This window comes from Camelus bactrianus, chromosome 6, assembly GCF_048773025.1.
Source record: "Camelus bactrianus isolate YW-2024 breed Bactrian camel chromosome 6, ASM4877302v1, whole genome shotgun sequence".
Taxonomy (NCBI): Eukaryota; Metazoa; Chordata; class Mammalia; order Artiodactyla; family Camelidae; genus Camelus; species Camelus bactrianus.
This window is the reverse complement of record NC_133544.1, coordinates 27,990,784-28,015,075: the sequence shown is the minus strand read 5'-3', so window position 1 is coordinate 28,015,075 and position 24,292 is coordinate 27,990,784. Positions and strand designations below refer to the sequence as shown.

The following is a 24,292-nucleotide window of genomic DNA, read 5'->3' as shown; positions in this document are numbered from 1 at the left end:
ATGAACGAGTGTTGCCAGAGAGACTGTAGGCCAGGTATAGAAATTCCCCCACTTTCAAAACCTGTTGGTAAATATATTTAAGCAGACATTGGGAATTTTCCCTTGCAATCCTAAAATACCAGGCACTCTCATGCCTTTGCCCAGAAGACGGAGTTCCTTTCCCTAAGCTTTTAAATGTCATGAATTCTCACTTTCCCTTCTTAAGGCATTTCCTCTTGTCTTTGGTATTCTCCTGTAGGTAACTGAAGAGAACAACACTGTTCTCCTCATTCCTTTAGAAGATGTCAGTTTTTTATGATTTTTTTCTCTTATAAAATTATATTCAAATAAGAATACATCTTAAGTGACATTCATCTATAACCCAAGTACTTCACCACCCCTCCCCCATTTCCATTTTCCACTGTATAGAGAATGATACTAGGTGTTATAGGGAATTCTTAAATGAGTTAAAATCATAAACCCTGCCCTCAATGACCTTACAGTCCCACAGAGTTATGGGTGAAGGAGAATACATCAAGGAGACAAGTAAATAACTTGAGATAAAGAAACTCTAAAGAAAATCGATTTGTATCAATCTGATACAAATTGATGTAAGGACTGTGATTATTTCTGACTTCTCCGGTTTTGACAGGGGAAAGTACCAATAGTTACACAAGGACAGCAGGTATAAACAACGTGGTCTTGGACCAATTGAGATATACAGTCACCCTACTCTAAAGTTCCTTTACTTTTGCTTTAACTTTTTATGGGAGAGATTTTTATTCCACCTATATGTATTGAGGTAATTGTATATTGAAACCCAAGCACCTATTCTCAAATCCAACAACTATCAACATATGGCCAATATTGTACTACCTATACCCCATCTAACTTCCCACCCTCCCCCCATTTATTGAAAACAAATCCAAAGCTTTTTCTTGATTTATTAGTAATTTTTTCCCCATTAAACTTCTTTTTCCTACTTTCCTTACCCAATCCCCCCGGCCATCCAAACCCTTCTTTTTATTTTCACTTTCAGCACTACAGCTCTGATTGTCCAACTCTGACAGGACACACATCCTTAAAGGTCAACTCAGAGAGATGAGCCAGATCAGCAGTGCCTAACATTGTTTTTCTCTGAACAGATGGTTTCATAATGGCCACTCCATAATGGTGGCTGGTGAGGCTGCAGTATCCATGGGAGTCGTTGTACTGCTCTGGCTTGAGGTGTCTCTGTTCCCTTGTGGCCTCTCCCAGGCTGGGCGTTCCCAAAGCCTCAGCTCCCCAGATGTGGTGATCCCCTCAAAGGTTACCAACAGAAGCAGAGGTGCAAAGGCTCCAGGCTGGCTCTCCTACAGCCTGCAGTTTGGGGGCTGGCAACATGTTGTCCACATGAGGGCTAAGAAGATCTTGGTTTCCAGACATCTCCCAGTGTTCACCTACACGGACCAGCATGCCCTCCGCCAGGATCAGCCTTTTGTTCCTGATGACTGCTACTATCATGGCTATGTGGAGGGGGCCCTGGAGTCCCTGGTTTCCCTCAGTACTTGTTCTGGGGGCTTTCAAGGAATGCTACAGATAAATGACATTACTTATGAAATTGAGCCCATCAGGCACTCTACCACATTTGAACACCTGATTTATAAGATAAACACTAATGAGACACAAGTCTCACTTATGAGATGTGGCTTAACAAATAAACCACATCAACAGATGGAATTTGAAGAGGCCGAAAAATTAACTCTGAGACAAAATTCTGCTCATAACTGGTGGACCCACTCATGGTTTCTGGAGCTGACTGTGGTGGTAGATCACAATTTCTTCATTTACTGCCAAAGTAATTTCTCAAATGTGCAGGAGAATGTATTTGTTGTTGTTAACATAGTGGATTCCATTTATCAGCAGTTGGGTACTTATGTGATTTTGACTGGAATTGAGATTTGGAATCATGGAAATGTTTTCCCAATGATAAGCATAGAACAGGTTCTGGAGGATTTCTCTCAGTGGAAACAAATCAGTCTTTCCCAGCTACAGTATGATGCTGCACATATTTTCATTAAAAATTCACTCATAAGTGTACTTGGGATAGCCTATGTTGCAGGAATATGTCATCCTCCTATTGACTGTGGAGTTAATAATTTCAAAGGAGATCCCTGGTCTGTTTTTGCCCTCACTGTAGCTCATGAGTTAGGTCACACTTTGGGTATGCAGCATGATGAAGAATTCTGTTTGTGTGGGCAAAGTGCTTGCATCATGAATGCTGTCAGAGTGCCATCAGAGAGATTCACCAATTGTAGTTATGCAGACTTTACAAAGACCACTTTAAACCAGGGATCATGTCTGTACAGTCCTCCAATTCCAGGGGCAGTCTTTATGCTGAAACGCTGTGGGAACGGTGTGGTTGAAGCAGAAGAAAAGTGTGACTGTGGCTCTATAAAGCAGTGTGAACAAGATCCCTGTTGTCTGTTGAACTGCACTCTGAGGCCTGGGGCTGCTTGTGCTTTTGGACTTTGTTGCAAAGACTGCAAGTTCATGCCAGCAGGGGAACTCTGTAGACGTCAGGTCAGTGAATGTGACCTTCCAGAGTGGTGCAATGGAACATCTCATCAGTGCCCAGAAGATGTATATGTGCAGGACGGGATTCCCTGTAGTGATGACAGTGCCTACTGCTATCAAAAGAGATGTAATAACCGTGATGAACAGTGCAGGGAGATTTTCGGTGAAGGTGCAAAGAGTGCATCTCAGATTTGCTATAAAGAAATTAATTCCCAGGGAAACCGTTTTGGCCACTGTGGTATAAATGGCACAACATACCTCAAATGTCGTACTTCAGATATCTTTTGTGGGAGAGTTCAGTGTGAGAATGTGGGAGGCATTCCCCATCTGAGAGACCACTCAACATTACAGTACACTCACATCAATGGTGTCACCTGCTGGAGTATTGACTATCACCTAGGGATGAATATACCTGATGTTGGTGAAGTGAAAGATGGCACCATGTGTGGTCCAGGAAAGATCTGCCTACACAAGAAGTGTGTCAGTCTGTCTCTCCTGTCACGAGTCTGCTTGCCTGAGACCTGCAACATGAAGGGGATCTGCAATAATCAACATCACTGCCACTGTGGCTATGGGTGGTCCCCGCCCTACTGCCTACACAGAGGCAACGGAGGTAGCGTTGACAGTGGCCCAGCACCTGCCAGAAGAGTTTTCTTGCCATTATTTGTGACTCTTGCTTTGTCTGTTTTGCTTTTACCTTTGACTGCTATATTTATGTACCTTCGAAAACGTTTTGGACCCGAGGAGACTAAGACTCAATCTTCAGATTAAGAACATGCCTGTTATTTAATATCATATACATTACTAAGTTTTAATCTATTGGCATTAGAAATATTACTCCATGCCTGACACTGAGCACATTTCTGGCAGTTTACAGAGAAATACAGAGACCTTCCCTTCTGTTGGTATCAGGAACATTGCTGTCAAGCAAAGGTAATTCCTGACATCTTCCTATCTACTGTTCACTGTAAGCAGCAAATAAAGCTCCATTTCCCTTTGGAGTTAGTCCTCTTTGTGTTTCTTGAGCACACATATGACTCATGGGAAAAGCAGAGGACAGACATCTGAGCACCAAAGGGTGAGTCTGACCTCTCTTCATTTATTCCCAAGGTAACTTCTCAAAAGTGCAGAGGATATATCTGTTGTTGTCAACATAGTGGATTTCATTTATCAGCATTTGGGTATTTATGTGATTTTGACTGAGACTGGGATTTGGAATCATGGAAATGTTTTCCCAATGAAATGCATAGAACAAGCAAAGACTGCAATGCAGTTCATGCCATCAGGGGAACTCTGTAGACATTAGGTCAATAAATGTGACCTTCCAGAGTGGTGCAATGGGACATTTCATCAGTGTCCAGAAGGTGATTATGTGTAGGACAGGATTACCTATAGTGACAGTGCTTACTGCTATCAACAGACATAGTAAAGTTGGCAAAATTACTTACATATTGTAACACTGTGCTCTAAAATCTGAAAAGGATAGTAATAATGCTTGTCCCACCCAACATGTTGGGTTTATTTGGTAACCATAAGAGAGAACATAATGACCTCTTGTTGAAGTATAAACAAATTGTTATTTAACAAAGACTCCTGACCCTGTTCCCTTTGCTTCCTAGGCAGGCTTATCTGCTCTCTTTGCCTTAATTTGGCAGTTTGGGTATCCTCTTGGGAGTATTTTCTTTAACACCAGAATATAATCTTCACAAGGGCAGGGTTGTTTTAACTATTTTGCTCACTGTTGTGTCCCAATACCTGCCTGATATACAATAAATATTTGAATGGATTATTAATTGCATGAAATTAATTAGGAAATGTAAAAAGAATACTTCAGTCCTCCTTTTAAAAACAACTTCAGCTCTTGTTCAAAATTGAACTTTGAATATTTAAAATGTGTATTTAGGGGGGTGAGGTATAGCTCAGTGGTAGAGTGAATGCTTAGCATACATGAGGTCTTGGGTTCAGTCCTCAGTACCTCCATTGTTTTAAAAAATTGAAAAAAAAAATCAATAGAATATGTATTTGTAATGCTACTTTTATACATGTCCATTGCCAGCTTTTTCTCCCCAATTTACCATCTCCTCAGTCTATTCTCAGTATTTCAGAAAGTCTTGTCTCTTGAAAACATGTCTAATCATATGCCCTCGGTGTATGGTCCAGATAACTTCTAAATGCCACTCTTTGTCAACTGAATCAAACAATCTTTTTGCTGTAGTTTTCCACTATGCTTTGCATACTTTGCATCCTCTAGCTATTTTCTGTTTTAAATATACTTGGCTGCATCATGCCTCTGCATATCAATTCCCATTCCCAAAATTCTGTTTACCACCTCCCTAACCCTCTTGCCTTGGAAAACTCCTTTTTTTCTCTCAAAAGAGATTAAACATCACATCTTTGGGAAAGCATTTCCTTGTAAAATGCTAGGTGTTCTACTTGTGTGCTCCTGTCGTTCTGTGGTCATCCCTTTGATGCACTCTAAGAATAGATGGTAACAATGCATCACCTAGAGACAGAAAGAAAAGGGTGTCTAGTGGAACCTTAGAAATAAGGAAGCATGGACCAAGAAGACAGTGTGATTAATTTTAGAACGTAAATCAGAGAATGATTCATGTGTTTTTTAATTGAAGTATAGTTGATTGACAATGTTTTAGGTGTACAGCAAAGTGATTCATATATATATATATACACACACACTCACATATATATACATGTATATATATTGTGTGTGTATATATATATATCCCTTTGTACATATATACACATATATATTGTGTGTATATATATATTCCTATACGTATGTGTGTGTATATATGTGTGTGTGTATATATACATTCCTTTTCAGATTCTTTTCCATTATAGGTTATTACCAGATATTGAATATAGTTCCATTATAGGTTATTATAATATATTGAATATAGTTCCCTGTGCCCTTGTTGCTTATCTGTCTTATATATATTAATCCCAAACTCCTAATTCAACCCTCCTCCACCTCTTTCCCTTTGGTAGTCTTAAGTTTGTTTTCTATGTTTTTGAGACTGTTGCTGTTTTGTTAATAAGTTCATTTGTGTCATTTTTTTTGGATTCCACATATAAGTGATATCATATGATATCTGTCCTTCTCTGTCTGATTTACTTCACTCAGCATGATCTCTAGGTCCATCCATGTTGCTGCCAATGACATTATTTCATTCCTTTTTATGGCAGAGTAATATTCCAGTGTGTATATATTGCACATCTTCTTTATCCATTCATCTGTTGATGGGCATTTAGGTTGCTTCTATGTCTTGGCTATTGTAAATAGTGCTGCTATGAACATTGGGGTGTATGTATCTTTTCAAATTAGAGTTTTCTCCAGATATATGCCCAGGAATGGGATTGCTGCATCATATGGTAACTCTATTTTCAGTTTTTTAAGGAACTTCAATTCTGTTTTCCATAGTGGCTGTACCAATTTACATTCACACCGACAGTGTACGAGGGTTCCCAATTCTCTACACCCTCTCCTACATTTATTATTTGTAGACTTTTTGATAATGGCCATTCTGACCTGTGTGAGGTGACACCTCATTGTAGTTTTAATTTGTATTTCTCTAATAATTAGTGATATGGAGCATCTTTTCATATGCCTATTGCCCATCTATATGTCTTCTTTGTAGTATAGCCTGTTTAGATCCTCTGCACATTTTTTGAATGGGTTGTTTGCTTTTTTTATATTGAGCTGTATCAGCTGTTTGTATATTTTGGAAATTAACTTGTTGGTTGCATTGTTTGCAAATATTTTCTTTCATTCTATTGGTTGTCTTTTTGTTTAATTTATGGTTTCCTTTGCTGTGCAAAGGCTTTTAAGTTGGATTAGGTCCCATTTGCTAATTTTTGTTGTTATTTCTGTTACCGTAGGATACAGATCCAAAAAAATACTGCTGTGATTTATGTCAAAGTATGTTCTGTCTATGTTTTCCTCTAAGAGTTTTAGAGTATATGTATTACATTTAGGTTTTTAATCTATTTTGAGTTTATTTTTGTATATGGTGTTAGAGAATATTCTAATTTCATTCTTTCACATATAGCTGTCCAGTTTTCCCAGCACCACTTAGTGAAGAGACTGTCTTTTTCCTTTGTATACTCTTGCCTCCTTTGTCATAGATTAATTGACCATAAGTGTGTGGGTTTATTTCTGGGCTTTCTATCCTGTTCCAATGATGATATGTCTGTTTATGTGTCAGTACCATTTTGATTACTGTACCTTTTTAGTATAGTCTGAAGTCAGGGAGCCTGATTCCTCCAGCTCTGTTTTTCTTTCTCAAGATTGTTTTGGCTATTTGGGGTCTTTGTGTTTCCATAAAATGTTTTAAATTTTTCGTGTCAGTTCTGTGAAAAATTCCATTGGTAATTTGGTAAGGATTGCACTGAATCTGTATATTGCCTTTGGTAGTATAGCCATTGTAACAATATTGATTCTTCCAATCAAAGAACATGGTGTATCTTTCCACATGTGTCATCTTCAATTTTTTTCATCAGTAGACACTATATTCTTTTCAGAGTATAGGTCTTTTGCCTCCATAGATAGGTTTATTCCTACTTATTTTATTCTTTTTGATACAATGGTAAATGGGATCGTTTCCTTGATTTCTTTTCCTGATGTTTCATTTCTAGTCTATAGAAAAGCAACAGATTTCAGTATATTAACTTTGTTTCCTGCACCTTTACCAAATTTATTGATGAGCTCTAGTAATTTTCTGGTAGCTTCTTTAGGATTTTTTGTGTATATTATCATGTCATCTGCAAACAGTGACAGTTTTACTTCTTCTTTTCCAATTTGGATTCCTTTTATTTCTTTTCTTCTCTGATTGATGTGGCTAGGACTTCCAAAGTTATGTTGAATAAAAGTGGCGAGAGTGGGCTTCCTTGTCTTGTTCCTGATCTTAGTGGAAATGCTTTCAGCTTTTCACCATTGAGTATGATGTTTGCTGTGAGTTTGTCATGTATGGCCTTTATTATGTTGAGGTGTGTTCCATCTATGCCCACTTTCTGGAGAGTTTTCATCATAAATAGATGTTGAATTTTATCAAAAGCTTTTCCTGCATCTATTGAGATGATCATATGTTTTTATTCTTCAATTTGTTAATGTGGTATATCACACTGATTGATTTGCAGATTTTGAAAAATCCTTGTATCCCTGGGCTGAATCCCACTTGATCATGGTGTATGATCCTATTAATGTATTGTTGGAGTTGATTTGCTAATATTTTGTTGAGGAATTTTGCCTCTATGTTTATCAGTGATATTGGCCTGTAATTTTCTTTCTTTTTTTTTTTTTTTTTTTTTTGCGATATCTTTGTCTGGTTTGGTATCAGGATGATGGTGGCCTCATAGAATTAGTTCAGAAGGGTTCCTTCCTCTGCAATTTTTTGGAATAGTTACAGAAGAATAGATGTTAACTCTTCTTTAAATGTTGATAGAATTTACCTGTTAAGCTATCTAATCCTGGACTTTTGTTTGTTGAGAATTTTTTAGTTACTGCTTCAATCTCGGTAATGGTAATTGGTCTGTTCATATTTTCTCTTTCTTCCTGATTCATTTCTTGGGAGATTGTGCCTTTCTAAGAATTTGTCCACTTCTTTAGGTTGTCCATTTTATTGGTGTACAGTTGCTCTTAGTAGCCTCTTACAATTTTTTTTTGTTTTGTATTTCTGTGTTGTCATTTGTAACTTCTCCTTTTCATTTCTGATTTTATTGATTTGGGCCCTCTCCCTTTTTCTTTTATCTTGATGAATCTGGCTAAAGGTTTAATTTTGTTTATCTTTTCAAAGAACCAGCTTTTAGTGTCATTGATCTTCTCTCTTTTTTAGTCTGTTGCATTTATTTCTGCTCTCATCTGTATGATTTCTTTTCTTATACTAACTTTGGGTTTTGTTTCTTCTTTCTACAGTTATTTTAGGTGTAAGTTTAGGTTGTTTGAGATTTTTCTTGTTTCCAGCATTAAGCTTGTATTCCTATACTTTCCTCTTAGAACTGCTTTTGCTGTGTCCCATAGGCTTTGGATTGCATGTTTCATTTTGGTTTTTTGTTTGTTTGGTTTTGGGGGGGAGTAATTAGGTTTATTTATTTATTTATTTATTGTTATTTTTTATTTAACTGATGTACTGGGGATCAAACCCATAACCTTGTGCCATTTGATTTATCTCTAGGTATTTTAACATTTCTGCTTTGATTTCTTCCATGATCCATTGGTTGTTTAGTAGCATATTATTTAGCTTCCACATGTTTGCATTTTTTTTTTACAGTTCTTTTCTCATAGTTAATGTCTAATCTCATAGCATTGTGGTCTGAAAATATGCTTGATATGATTTCAATTTCATTAAATTTACCAACACTTATTCTGTCACCCAGAATGTGGTCTATCCTGGAGAATGTTCCAGGTGCACTTGTAAAGAATGTGTATTCTGCTTTCAGATGGAATGCTCTATAAATATCAAATAAGCCCAGTGGTCTAATGCATCATTTAAGGCCTGTGTTTCCTTACTGATTTTCTGTCTGGATGATCTGTCCACTAATGCAAGTGGGGTGTTAAAATCCCCCACTATAATTGTGTTACTGTCAGTTTCTCCCTTTATGTATGTTAACATTTTCCTTATATATTGAGGTGCTCCTATGTTGAGTGCATATATATTTACAATTGTTACATCTTCTTTGATTGATCCCTTGATCATTATGTAATTCATCTTTGTCTCTTGTAACAGTCTTTATTTTAAACTCCATTTTGTCTAATATAAGTGTTGATACTCCAGCTTTCTTTTGATTTCCATTTGCTTAGAATACCTTTTTCCCATCCCATCACTTTCTGTATCTGTATCTGTAGACCTGAGGTGAATGAGCCTCTTGTAGACAGAAAATATACGGATCTTGATTTTATATCCATTCATCCAGTCTGTATCTTTTGGTTGGAGCATTTAGTCAGTTTACATTTAAGGTAATTGTTATGTATGTTCTTTTTGCCATTTTGTTAATTATTTTGAATTTGTTTTTGTAGATCCTCCCCCCCCCTTTTTTGTTGTCTTTTCTTGTGATTTGGTGCTGTCTTTAGTGTTATATTTTGATTCTTTTTTCTTTTAGTGTGTATATCTATTATAGATTTTTGGTTTACAATTACCATGAGGTTTTGGTATAGCAGTGTGTGTGTGTGTGTCTGTGTGTGTGTGTGTGTGTGTGTGTGTGTGTGTGTGTGTTTGCTTTAAGTTGCTGATCTCTTACTTTCAAATGCATTTTAAATACCCTGCATTTGTACTCTCATCCCCTCATGATTACTGTTATTGATATCATATTTCACATTTCATTGTTTTGTGTCTCCCCAAACTGCTTATTGTGGATACAGATTTTATTACTTTTGTTTTTTAACTTTCCTCCTAGTTTGTGTGTGAATGATTTCCTACCTTTATTATATGTTTGCCTTAATTTTTTTTAACATTTTTTATTGATTTATAATCATTTTACAATGTTGTGTCAAATTCGAGGGTTCAGCACAATTGTTCAGTCATTCATGGACATATACACACTCATTGTCACATTTTTTTTCTCTGTGAGTTATCATAACATTTTGTGTATATTTCCCTGTGCTATACAGTGTAATCTTGTTTATCTATTCTACAATTTTGAAATCCCAGTCTATCCCTTCCCACCCTCCACCCCCCTGGTAACCACAAGTCTGTATTCTCTGTCTGTGAGTCTATTTCTGTCCTGTATGTTTGCCTTTAACCGTGAGCTTTTGCATTTCATAGTTTTCTTGTTTCAGGTTGTGGCCTTTTCTTTTCCACCTAGAGATGTTCCCTTAGCATTTGTTGTAAAGCTGATTTGGTGGTGCTGAATTCTTTTAGCTTTTGTTTATATGTGAAGCTTTTTTTTAAAAAATATACTTTATTCTTTTAGAGCAGTTTCAGGCTTACAACAGAATTAAGCAGAAAATACAGAGTTCACACATAGCCCTCCCCACTCACACATATATACTCCCCTACCCTCAACATCCCGCATCCATGTGGCATATGTGTTACAATCGATGAACCAACATGGGCACATTATCAACCAAAAGTCCATAGTTTACATTAGGGTTCACTTTTTTTTTTAGGGTTCACTCTTGATGATATACATTCTGTGGGTTTTCACAAATGCATAATGACATGTAGCCAGCACTATAGTATCATACAGAATAATTTCATTGCCCTAAAAATCCCCTGTGCTCCATCTATTAATTCCTCCCTCCCTCCCTCCCTCTCCCTAAACCCCTGGAAACCATGATCTTATTGTTTCTGTAGCTGTGCCTTTTCCAGAATGTCATTTGGTTGGAATCGTACAGTTTATAATAGCCTTTTCAGACTGGCTTCTTTCATTTAGTAATATGTCTTTAAAGTTTCTTCCATGTCTTTCATGACTTGATAGATCTTTTTGTTTTACTGCACATATATTTTTAAATTTACACATATGTACTGTTCATTGTTTCTAAGAATGTTTAGAGCTTTAGCTTTTTAAACTCACATAATTATCAAAGGAATAGAGCCAAGCACAAAATAAGAATTAACTCGAAAAGATGAGATACATATACCCTGCTATTAACAGCAACATTATTTATAATTGCCAAGATATGAAAGCATCCTAAGTGCACATCAATAGTTGAATAGATAATGGAGATGCAGTATGTATGTAATGAAACAACTGACCCATAGAAAAGAAGGCTATTTTGCCATTTGCTGCCCTTCATTCACTTTTTTTTTTTTAACTTCAAAAACCAGAATTTTATAACCGGCAGAGACATTTCCGTTACATTAAAAACAACAAAATATCTAGAAATAAACTTAACCAAGGAGGTTACCCATACTCTGAAAACTAAAATGACATAAAGAAATGGAAAGATATCTTCTGCTCTTGGACTGGAAGAATCAACACTATCAAAATGACCACACTACCCAAAGCAATCCATAGATCCAACGCAACCCCCATCAAAATACTTGCGACATTCCTCACAGAACAAGAACAAACAATCCCAAAATTTATAAGGAAAAATAAAAAGATCCCGAATAGCCAAAACAATCTTTTGTAGGTCTCTCTCTCTCTCTTTTTCCCTCTCTTTCTTCTATCTGTTCTCTTTTCTTATAGTTTGATGACTAGAGAAGTTCCTTTAACATTTGTTGTAAAGCTGGTTTGGTGGTCCTGAAATCTTTTATCTTTTGTTTATCTGTGAAGCTTTTGATTTCTCCACCAAATCTGAATGACAGCCTTGCTGGATAGAGTATTCTTGGTTGTAAGTTTCCCCCTTGCATCACTTTAAATATATCATGCCACTCCCTTCTCGCCTGTAGAGTTTCTGCTGAAAAATCAGCTGATAACCTTATGGGACTTCCCTTGTATGTTATTCATTGCTTTTCTCCTGCTAGTTTTAATATTTTCTCCTTATCCTTAATTGTTGTCAATTTGATTACTATGTGCCTTGGTGTGTTCCTCTGTGGGTTGATTCTGTGTGGAACTCTCTGAGCTTCCTGGACTTGGGTGACTGTTTCCCTTCCCAAGTTGGGGAAGTTTTCGGTTATTATCTCTCCAAAAGTTTTCTCAGGTCCTTTCTCTCTCTCTTTTCTTTCTGGGACCCCTATAATGCAAATATTAGTGCACTTCATGTTGTCCCAGAGTTCTTTTAAACTATCCTCATTTCTTTTCATTCTTTTTTCTTTTTTCTGTTCTGCAGTAGTGATTTCTACTAATCTGTCTTCTAGCTTATTGATCAGTTCTTCTGCCTCATTTAGTCTTTTCTTGGTTCTTTCTAGTGTGTTATTCATTTCTGTGATTTTATTCTTCAACTCTGTTTGGGTATTCTTTATATTTTCAAACTTTGCTAAAAACTTCACTCTGTGCATCTATATTCCTCTTGAGTTCTCTGAACATCTTGGCCATCATTACTTTAAACTCTTTCTCAGATAAATTGCCTATCTCCTCATCCCTTATTTCTTCTTCTGGAATTTTATCTTGTGCCTTGGCCTGGGAGATATTCCTCTGCTGCCTTATATTGTCTATCTTTCTATTTGTATTTTTAGGTAGGTTAGTTATGTTTCTTGATCTTGGAGAGGTGGCCCTCTGTGGGAGACATCCTATGCGTCCCAGCAGTACATTCCTCTCTTGTCACCCAAAGGCCAGGGTGCAGCAGGTCCCAGTGTACAATCTGGCCTGTTTGTGGATTCCTTCCACAGCCTTTGGGATTGCTGTTTTCTTATTTCTGGTATCTGCCCCTAGTGGATGAGGCTAGACTAGAGGCTTATGCAGGTTTCCTGGCAGGAGGAGCCAGTGCCTGCCCACTGCTGGGTGAAGTTTGGTCCTGGACCTCTGGTGAGTAGGGCCATGTCTAGAGTTGTTTGTGGCTTAGAAAGTCTACTGATGTTGTTTAGCCTGAGGCTTCCGTACAGGCTGTTGGGTGGGGCTAGTTCTTGGAGCTAATGATCCAATCAAGATGTCAGCCTCCAGGAAAGCTCATGTAGATAAGTTTGTGTCCCTTAAGAACTAGTCCTGGAGATCATGTCATATCACTGTAAGTAAATCTTGCCTATCCATTTTAAATGTTGCCAAGTATCCATTGTGAGGAAGTACTATATTTTATTCAAGTAGTCCTCTATGGGTAGGCATTGGTGTGGCTCCCAATCTTTTGCTGATATATGCCACAAATAAGCTTATACCAAAGTAATTTAAAGTTAAGAAGTATATCTTTAGTATAGAGTTCCAGAAAGATTGCTGGGTTCAAGGTTAAGTACATACGTATTTTCACTGAACATCAGCAAATTCCACTCCATTGAGGTTCTACCAGTTCTCATTACCACCTGCATTGTATACGAATTTATATTCACCATAATCTCGCTAAGAGAGTGTGATACATTTGATAGATTAAAGAGGGCTGCAACTTCTTTAACACTCCATCCCTTGTAATGATTAATTTTGTGTATCAGTTTGACTGGGCTAATGGATGCCCAGATAGCTGCTAAAACATGATTTCTGGGTATGTCTGTGAGGGTGTTTCTGGAAGAGATTAGCATTTGAATCAGTAGACTGACTAAAAAAGGTTACCCTCACCAGTGCATGTGTGCATCATCAAATCACTGAGGGCCTAAATTGTACAAAAAGGCAGAGGAAGGGCAAATTTGCTTTCACTGCTTGAGCTGAGACATCATTTTCTCTGCCCTTGGATATCAGTGCCCCTGGTTCTCGAGGCTTTGAATTTGAACTGGGTCTTACACTATCAACTCCTCTGATTCTTAGGTCTCCAGACTCAGAAAGAATTACACCACCAGCTCTCCTGGTTCTCCATCTTGCAGATGGCAGACCAGAAATTCTCAGCCTCTATAATCACACGAGCACATACTCTATCAGTTATAGTTCTCTGAAGAATCTGGACTAACACAGATTTTAATACCAGGAGTGGTTTTAGAGGAACTAAATTTAAAGGATGAGTTTTCTGACTTGGTTCTGGGGTTTCTAAAATTGGCTCTCTAATCTGATTAAAGACTCTAATGGCTCTTTCTAGTAGTAAAGAGAGCACTGATAGTCCATGATGAGCTGTCGATTAAAGATATGCAATGTATCAGCATTGGAAACTCCTAATGAACTACTATATGAAGCAGAGAGAAAAGTGACTCTTTATATGATACTTTTGGACATTTTTTGAAAACTAAAGGATAAATGACGTTGATTGGTTGCCTAATGTTGCTGGACAAAGTGGTGAAAGAACCAAGGGATCCCAATTCCCAGCTCAAGTGCTCCATAAATGACCTAAGAGCTCCTATGCATGCCCTGAGAGCCTTAGCTCTTGGAGCCACAGGGCTGAAATTGGTGAAAATCAAATACAGAACCTCATTTTGCCACTAGCTAAATTACAACAGAAATTGAACTCCTAGCCTCACAGGGTGTCTACTGTTAGAGTGAAGGGACTGATTAGGAAAGAACAAGATCCTATAAATTGGGATAGGGATGTATAGGAAAACCCTGATGAAACTGAAGACATTCAGCCTTCTCTAATGAGTCTTCTTGACCAGGGGAAGGGCTCCCCCACTCCCAGTAGAATTGGCCTCCCCACTCCCAGAAGCAACAGCCTCCCCACTCACAGTGACAGCAGCTTTTCTATCTCCATCTGAGGAATTAACCTTGCATTGCCTAAGAAAACAGTAATGCCCTCTCCTGAGATAGCTGCCATGCAAGACAATGCTGGTTCTCCTCAGGGCCCACTCCACCACCCCTCTCCACTTCCAGACCTGAAGAGTCAAGGGCCAACAGACCCCTAAAGTGTGACCCATGAGGAGGTGCACTATATTCCAAAAGAACTATTTGAGTTTTCAAATTTATACAAGCAGACATCCAGAGAACATGTGTGGGAGTGGATTCTAAGGGTGTAGGACATAATGGTGAAGGGACGTAAAGTTAGGTCAGGCCGAATTTATTGATATGGGCTCACTAAGCTAAGATCCTGCATTTAATGTTGTAGCTCAGGGAGTTAGAAAGGGCTCTAACAATTTGTTGGTTATTTAACTGAAACATGACCAAAAGAAGGCCAACTGGAAATGCCCAACCTCCCTTGGTTTAATGTAGAGGAAGGGACCCAGAAGCTTAGGGAGATTGAAATGTTAGAGTGAACTTGTCATTTAGGGCCCACTTACCTACACTAGGAGGGTCCAGAGGACATACCTTTCACTAATATTTTGAGAAATAAATTTGTGAGGGGAGTCCAACATCTCTGAAGGGTTCCATGATGGCCCTTCTCTGGAGGACAGATCTTAGAGTGGGAACCACAGCTGTTCAACTGGGAAACCTAGATGCAATGGGAATATATGGATCTTAGGGTGGCAGGGCCCAAGCGGCAGCACTCAACCACCAAAGACAAGGTAGGCATGGTTACTGTAATGAACAGCAGAGCCAAAGCAGCCATTAGAATAGTCTGGCTCATGCAAACCTATGGTGTTTGCTAGTTACTCATGATGTTCCTAGAAATGAAATAGAAATTCTTTATCTACATATGCAGAAAGCCTCTGAGTCAAGTGCACAAAAGTCTAACACAAATCACAAAAACAGTCACAGCCACTTAATCAATTCCCAGAGTTGAGCCAGTTTACATGAATGAATGAGAGGACAGGTCCTCCTGAGGAAGGACTCTACTACACTAATGAAAATTTATACAGTTAACTTTTCTCCCAGCCTTCCTGAGAGGGGCCTGTGGCCTTTTACCAGGGTAACTGTACACTGGGGAAAAGGAAATAATCATACTTTTCAGAGACTGCCAGACACTGCCTCTGAACTGACTCTGATTCCAGAAGACCCAAAACATCACTGTTGCCCTCCAGTCAGAGTAGACACTTATGGAGGTCAGGTGATCGGTGGAATTTTAGCTCAGGCTCATCTCACAGTAGGTCCACTGGCTCTCTGAATCCACCCTGTGGTTATTTCCCCAGTTGCAGAATGCATAATTGGAATAGACATATTTAGCAGCTGGAAAAATCCTTACATTGGTTCCCTATTTGTGTAGTGAGGGCTACTATGGTAGAAAAGGCCAAGTGGAAGCCATTAGTACTGTCTCTACTCAGGAAAATAGTAAACCAAAAGTAATACCACATCCCTGGAGGGATCCCAGAGATCAGTGCCACCATCCAGGACTTGAAGGATGCAGTAGTGATTCATACCACATCCTCATTCAACTCAGTCTGACCCATGCAGAAGACAGATGGATCTTGGAGAATGACAGTGGATTATTTTATTGTATGCTTAACCAGGTGGTGATTCCAATTGCAGCTGCCGTAGCAGATGCGGTTTCATTGCCTGAGCAAATTAACACATCCCCTGGTACCTTGTATGCAGCTATTGACGTGGCAAATGCCTTTTCTCCATACCTGTCCATTATGCCCACTGGAAGCAGTTTGCTCTCAACTGGCAAGGCCAGCAATACACACACTGTTCTCCCTCAGAGGCATATCAACCCTCCAGTTCTATGTCATAATTCAGTGTGCAAGAATCTCAGTCACCTTTTCCTTCCAAAAGGTATCATACTGGCCCATTGTATTGATGGCATTATTGCTGATTAGACCTAGTGAGTAAGAAGAAGTAACTACTCCAGGCTCTTTGGTAAGACATTTGCATGTCAGAGGGTGGGAAATAAGTCTGATTAAAACTTACTTCTACATCAGTGGAATTTTTAGGGGCCCTATGGTGTGGAGCATGACAAGATATCCCTTCTAAGATAAAGAGTAAGTTCTGTCTGGCTCTCCTACAACCAAGAAAGAGGCACAATACCTAGTGGGCCTGTTTGGCTTTGGGGGGCAACATATTCCTCATTTGGGTGTGTTACTCCAGTACGTTTGCCTGACCTGAAAAACTGCTAGTTTTGAGTGGGACCCAGAAGAAGAGAAAGCTCTGCCACAGGTTTAGGCTGCTATGTACGCTGCTCTGCTCCTTGGGCCATATGATTCAATCCATTCAGATCCAATGGGGCCTGAGGTATCAGTGGCTGGTAGGGATGCTGCTTTGTCAGGCCCCTATAGGGGAGTCACAGTGCAGGCCTTTAAGATTTTGGAGCAAGCCTCTGCCATCAGAGGCTTTGAATAACCGCTCTCCTGTTGAGAAGCAGCTCTTGGCCTGTTACTGGACCATACCAGATACTGAATGCCTGATGACGGGCCACCAAGTTAGCACACAACCTGAGCTGCCCATCACCGTGGGTATCATCTGACCCACCATGCTATAAAGTGGGCCTGCACAGCAACACTGCATCATCAAATCGAAGGGATACACACAAGGTCAGGCCCGAGCAGGGCCTTGAAGGGCCTTGAAGGGCCTGCACGTACAGCCTCATGGAGAGTTCCCTGTGATCAGCTGACAGGGGAAGAGAAGACCCAGGCCTGATTCACAGACGGTTCTCTGTGATACGCGTGCACCACCTGAATGTGGACAGCTACAACACTATGGCCCTTCTCTGGGACGTCCCCGAAGGCCAGCGATGAAGGGAAGTTCTCCCAATGGACAGAATTTCGGGTAGTGCACCTAGTTGTGCACATTGCTTGCACGGAGAAATGGCCAGATCTGTGATTATATACCAGTTAATGGGCTGTGGCCAATGGTTTGGCTGCATGGTCAGGGACATGGCTGGAACATGATTTGAAAATTGGTGATGAAGAAATATGGGAAAGAGGTATGTGGATAGATCTCTCTGTATGGGCAAAAAAAAATGAAGATATTTGTGCCCCTTGTGGGTGTTCACAAAAGGGTCACCTCAACAGAAGATTTTAATAACCAAGTGGATAGGATGACCCATTCTATGGATACCAGCCAGCCTCTTTTCCCAGCCACCCATCATTACCCAATGGGCTCATAAACAAAGTGACCATAATGGTTGGCAGCTATACATGGGCTCAGCAACATGGACTTCCACTCACCAAGGATGGCCAGGCAACAGCCACTACTAACTGCCCGATCTGAACTGGCATAGACCAACGCTGAGCTCTCAATATGGCAACATTTCCTAGGATGATCAGCCAGCTGATCAGCCAGCCAGTAGGTGCATGTCAGAAGGTGGTTCATTACACTGGACTGCTTCCAGTATAGAAGGGGAAGCATTTTATTCTTACTGGAATAGACAGTCTGGATAAAATTTGCCTTTCCTGCACCCAGTACTTCTGCCAAAGATACTATCCATGGACTTAAAAAATACCTTAACAACCATCGTGGTTTTCCACACAGCATTGTTTCTGATCACTTCACAGAAAAAGAAATACAGCAATGGGTCCATGCTCATAGAATTCACTGGTCTTACCATGTTTCCCACCACCCTGAAGCAGCTGTCTTGACAGAATGGTGGAATGGCCTTTTGAAGACTCTGTTACAGTGCCAGCTAGGTGCCAATACCTTTCAGAGTGGAGGCAAGGTTCTCCAGAAGGCTGTATATGCTCTGAATCAGTGTCCAATATATGGTGCTGTTTCTCCCATGCCCAGGATTCATGAATCCAGAAATCAAGAGGTGGAAATGGAAGTGACACCACTCATTATTAACCTGCATTTCCCACTAGCAAAATGTTTGCTTCCTGTTCCTGTGACTTTATGCTTTGGTGGCCTAGAGGACTTACTCCTAGAGGGAGGAATGCTTCCACTAGGAGACACAACAATGATTCCATTAATTGGACAGCCACCTGGCCAATCTGGGTTCCTCACACCTCTGAATCAATAGGCAATGAATGGAGCTACGGTGATGGCTGTGGTGACTGATCCTGATTACCAAGGAGGAAACTGGTAGAGACAAGGAAGAGTATGTCTGGAATACAGGAAATACCTTAGGGTATCTCTTAGTGTTACCATACCCTGTGATTAAGGTCAATGGAAAACTACACTAGCCCAATCCAAGCAGGACATCAAGAAGAATAAACATCTTTCAAGGGCTTTACTTCCTCTTCTGGGGAAAGGGTGAATATATAAATCCCCATATCCTATTGGTTGTTTCTCTGGGGAACACTAATACAGGTACCATTCCAGGATGGACTGTACACACTAAACCGGAGATCTTTATGTGGGTCTGGGAACCAGGGGCTGGCAGTAGGAGTGGCACCACTTACCATCACTCCCTTTGATTCACTGGGGTGTTTTATGCTTCCTGTCCCCTACAACTCTGGGCTCCGCAGGGTTGCCAAATGGGTCATATTTTCACCAGAGGACAAAAGTAGAGTCCCAGTGGAAGTATAAGGTGCCACCTGGGTGTTTTGGGTTCCTTGTGTCCCTGTAGTAGCAAGCAGAGGTGTTAAAGTCTTGATAGGCATAACTGAGCCCAGTCATTGAGAGGAGGTAGGGCTACTGTTATATGATGGGGGCACAGGACATATGTGTGAAACCCAGGTGATCTCCTTAGGTACGTCTTTGTATTCCCTAGCTCTATTGTGACTATAAATGAATAGATTCCACAATCCCAGCCTGAGCAAGGCATGGGAACAGGTGCTTTAAAGATAAGGGCCTGGGTAACATTCAGGTTAACATCCAACCAAAGTCATCAGAATGCCATCTAGAGAAGAGGGAAACTAGAATGGATAGTGGAGGAGAGAGACAATAAGTATCAATTTCAGCCCCAGTACCAAATGCAGTAGTAGGGTCTGTGCTTCACCCCACTAATGCCCCTCTTCTGTGGTTCCCTACAGGCAGAGATGCCTGCCAGAATCCTGGAGGAGCAGCTTCCAGAACTTACCAGGAAAAGCTGATTAGAGCAATGCAAAAATCAGACTGGAGGAATTTCCACATGAGCCACCTTCATCCTCCCTTCCAGGAAAGTCTTGCTGACCAGCTGCTGGGATTCTGATCAGCAGAGAGCCCCCAGATGTTAGCTCTCTGGGGTCAGCCTCAGTTGCAGGGAGGTGCATGACCAAGCTCTCACCCTTCCCAGGGCACTCCACATCCAGTGAATGAGCAGGGGAAGGATATGAAGACCAGACCTTTTTGGCCCAATTCAAGACTAGTCTGTCAGGCAATATTCATCCCAGAGCTTGCTCCCAGGTTGGCCAAGGCTATGATGTAGTACTGTTTCTCATCTGCACAACTGACTTCCTCACCCTTTCTCTCTAAACTCTAATTCAGTGTCTGCTGCTGGAGAACTTGAACTATCACAACAAAGTAACTACTGAAAGCACCTAGCAGCCGTAGGGCCAAGAGAACAAAGGAAAGAAGCTGGGTTCTTTCAAGGACTGATGATTAAAGGAGAAGGGACAAGAGCTCTGAGGAGGTCAAGTGACCAGCTGCTGCTGTTGATTCAGAGAAGGACCACCCTGCTAACCCCAGAGCTGCAGTTCAGCTCTCTGAAAGTGTCAGTGGCCAACTGGTGCTGGTAATTCTAATGAAGAACGAGGACGGTTCTAACAGTCAACAAAACTGGAATCTAAAACCAAACACGGCTACCAGAGTGAGGGTCCCTGGCAAAATGACAGAGTAACTTTTAGCACACAAGAAAGTAAATTCCCTTCCCCCTTCATTCAGCATTCCAGGCTACTACTGCTCTCCCTTTTGGCACAGCAACCTGGAAAAGAGCTAGCAAAACAGAAGTGAGGTATGTAGCAGCATACCCTGGGTATTACATTTTAAGAGTACAAAGGTGGGAGGAGGTTTACAACGAATAGATGTTAGCTTAAAAATGTGACTTTGCTCAGGAAACACAAAGAGATGATTTCCAGGCAAAAAAATGAACTTTTAATATAGCTTAAAACACTGAAGAGTAAGTAAGAACATGCTAGGAATCCTTCAGTGTAATATTAATGCTTATGATCCTGACATGAGGAATCCTTAAATTTTTTCTTGTTAAACAGCCAGACTTGCCCTAATGCTTCTCTATTAAAAGAAAAACTACAGACTTTTTTTTTTAATGAAGCAGGAGCCTTAGTCATCTTCTTCCTCCTCCATCTCTTCTTCTTCCATTTCTTTTTCTTCCATCTTCTCCTCCTCCTTTTCCTTTTTAAGTTTCTTATAAAGCACAAAGAAGCAAGATAAAAATAAAGAAATCAAAGAAATAAGCCACAATAATGACTGGGTCCCCCTCTTCCCTTCTGCTTCTTCTGCTTGGGGATTAGAAGGCAGGTTGCTGTCATTACTACTTGCATTGCTTTGGTGCTTGCAGTCGGGAGGTGCCCATCCAGGGTTGCAGTGGCACTGCTGTTTATTATCGCAGATCCCCTTCATGTGGCAGGTCTCAGGCTGACAGGCTTGTGACGTACGAACCATACTGACACACTTGTTGTGGATGCATATCTTTTCTGGACCACACACTGTGCCATCTTTCACTCGACCGATATCAGGTATGGACATCCCTAAATGATAATCGGTGCCCCAGCAAGTGGTGTTATTCAAGTGAAACTGATGCACTGTGGAATGTTCTACCAGATTAGGAATTACTCCCACATTTTCACACTGAACTCTCCCACATAGGATATCAGGGACCTTACATTTTACATATACTGTGTTTTTGATACCACAGTGACCAAATCGATTTCCTTGGGTGTTGACTTCTTTGTAGCAACTCTGAGATGCACTCTTTGCATCTTTGCCAAAAATCTTCTTGCACTGTTCATCACGGTTATTACATCTCTTCTGATAGCAGTAGGCACTGTCATCACTACAGGGAATCCCATCCTGCCTATATACATCTTCTGGGCACTGATGAGATGTCCCACTGCACCACTCTGGAAGGTCACATTCACTGACCTGACGTCTACAGAGTTCCCCTGATGGCATGAACTTGCAGTCTTTGCAACAAAGCCCAAAAGCACAAGTGGCCCCAGGCTTCAGAGTGCAGTTCAATAGACAGCAGGGATCATTTGTGCACTGCTCTGTGGTTCCACAGTCACATTCCTCTCCTTCTTCGACCACAAGGTTCCCACAATACTGCAGCCTAAAGATATTCCCTGGATATGGAGGAGAGTAAAGACATAATCCATTACTGATAACATTGTCCAAATACTGGGCATAACTGCAGTTGCTGAATTTGTTTGTCACCTGTCTGGTAGGAAACATTATGCACCCCTGAAGTCCACACACACACCACTGATCATCATGCTGCATACCTAAATTATGGCCAAGTTCATGGGTCACAACCAGTGCAAAACTATACAGACTCTCATCTTCAAAAACATCAACTCCACTATTAAAAGGACGCTGACATATTCCGCCAACGTAGGCAACTCCAAGTTTTACACCAAATGATTTTTTTATGAGAAGATGGGCAGCATCATGTGGCAGTCGGTCATCAAGGCCATAAAACTTCCAAAGAGCAAAATCCTCAAGCATCGTATCTATGTCATCGATGGCAATTAGGTTTCCTTCAGTCCAGATTTCAATCCCAGTTAAAGTTACATCAATGTCAAGAGTGTCATACAAGGTATCTATTATATTGACAGCATCGACTATTTCACGCTGTACCACTGACTCATTACTTTGTGAGTGAACGAATCGAAGATTGTCCACGACCACTACGAACTCAAGAAACCGCAAGTGGGTCCACCAGCCCAAGTAAGAACTTTGCATCAGAGTGAAATTATGCAACTTTTGTGACTCCAATTGGCGTGCTATTTCGTCTTCTGTTAACCCACATCTCATAGGTGGGAATTGTGTATCATCACTGTCTATCTTATACACCAGGTGTTCAAATGTAGCAGAAAACCTAACTGGCTCAATTTCATAAGCAAGATCATTTATCTGTAGTATTCCCCGAAAACCTCCAGAACAGGTACTGAGAGCAACCAGGGACTCAGGAACCCCTTCCACATAGCCATGATAGTAGCAGTCATCAGAAACATAAGGCTGATCCTGGCGGAGGGCACGCTGGTCTGTGTAGGTGAACACTGGGAGGTGTCTGGAAACCAAGAACTTCTTGACCCTCATGTGGACAATATGTCTTTGGCCCCCAAACCGCATGCTGTAGGAGAGCCAGCCTGGAGCCTTTGCATTTCTGTCCCTGCCAGGCGCCTTCAAGGGGATCACCAATTCTTGGTAGAAGTGCTGGGAAGGCTTGGCCCAAGAGTGGCCAGAAATGGACAGAGACACCCCAAGCCAGAGCAGCAGAAGGGTGACTCTGATGTGCATCAGGGCCTCACCCACTGCCATTATGGAGCCATCTGCCCAGGGCAGAAGAGGACAGGGCATCAGGCACTACTGGTCCGGCTCCTCCCTCTGAGCTGTTCAGGATGCAGGGCTGACCTTTATGGATCTGTGTCCTGGAAGAGTTGGACCATCAGAGCTGCAGTGCTGAAAGTGAAAATAGAAAAAAAAAAAAAAAAAAAAGCTAGAATGGGGTGGTTGGGGTAGGGAGGATGGGAGAGAGAGAAAAGAAGGTGATCTCAACTGGAACAAAGCTTGAATCAATAAAATGCCTAAGACTGTCTCATATATATGTAAGGGCAAGGAGTGAGGGAAGAGCAGGTTTCCAGGGAAAAAGATGAAGGAAATTGATCATAAGTGGGTAATTACTCTACTTGATGAGGATTCGTTACATACTCTTCTCTAAACATGAAAGCTGACATGACATTTTCCATATTAAAAAAGATTGACATCTGACTCTCAATTTCTCCTCCACCCAAAAATTTCCTGGTACCCTGCTATCTTCAGCAAGCTTGTGAACACCACAAAAACAAAACAAAACAAAACAAAACAAAAAAAACTCACCATTTTTTGTCCCTTTATTCAGACATTTTGCTCCATCTCCCCTTTTCTTCCATAGATATCTAGTCCCCATCCTATTTGAAGTTAGCAGTCAAAGTAAACCTCACTTAAGGGACTCATTAGTTTTGGGAGAGCCCCTCCAATCAAGACAGATTTTTATTTTATAATGCATTCTTATCTGCAGAAAACCCCTGGGCATTCAAAGGAAGGCAGCCATTCTGATGGAGTAATAGAGAATGAGGCTGCTATTTTTGGGGACAAGGCAACAGCCGAATTACAGAAGCATCTCTCCAGTCAGCCCAGCTGCATCATGTCCTCAATCATAAAAGACTTGTTTTGGCTGTGTAAATATAGATTCAATTTTATATTTTACATGGCTGGTGAGAAAGCTAGATTGAGGAATTTAAAACAAGAGTCATTTCATTAAAATGTTCAAAGATCACAATTCAAATGGACTTACTTCATTCCTGTTGAAAACATACATTTTAGCTCAGGTAAAAGCTAATTCTGCTCATTTGCTGACTTTCAGTATCAATAAATGCTTAATATCTGAAAACAAAAGTTAAAATAAATTTGG

General features: G+C 40.5%; 2 protein-coding genes and 1 pseudogene across 2 annotated transcripts; 1 reads left to right on the top strand and 2 right to left on the bottom strand.

The window, feature by feature from the left end:
• The window catches only part of LOC105074752 (disintegrin and metalloproteinase domain-containing protein 21-like), a 51,765-nt pseudogene extending 50,707 nt beyond the window's left edge, over positions 1 to 1,058 (bottom strand).
• LOC105074753 (disintegrin and metalloproteinase domain-containing protein 21-like) lies at positions 130 to 3,840 on the top strand. The gene has a single exon (XM_010962381.3). It carries the CDS (start codon positions 1,150 to 1,152, stop codon positions 3,304 to 3,306), a length of 2,157 nt encoding a protein of 718 aa, XP_010960683.1. The 5' UTR covers positions 130 to 1,149; the 3' UTR covers positions 3,307 to 3,840.
• Positions 3,841 to 19,717: 15,877 nt separating this feature from the next.
• Positions 19,718 to 23,616, bottom strand: ADAM20 (ADAM metallopeptidase domain 20). Its single transcript, XM_074365319.1, has one exon. It carries the CDS (start codon positions 23,197 to 23,199, stop codon positions 20,941 to 20,943), a length of 2,259 nt encoding a protein of 752 aa, XP_074221420.1. The 5' UTR covers positions 23,200 to 23,616; the 3' UTR covers positions 19,718 to 20,940.
• Positions 23,617 to 24,292: the final 676 nt, after the last annotated feature.

Bases quoted from the DNA above. Each gene is read 5' to 3' on its own strand.
- LOC105074753 (XM_010962381.3), top strand. From the start codon at position 1,150: ATGGTGGCTGGTGAGGCTGCAGTATCCATGGGAGTCGTTGTACTGCTC.
- ADAM20 (XM_074365319.1), bottom strand. From the start codon at position 23,199: ATGCCCTGTCCTCTTCTGCCCTGGGCAGATGGCTCCATAATGGCAGTG.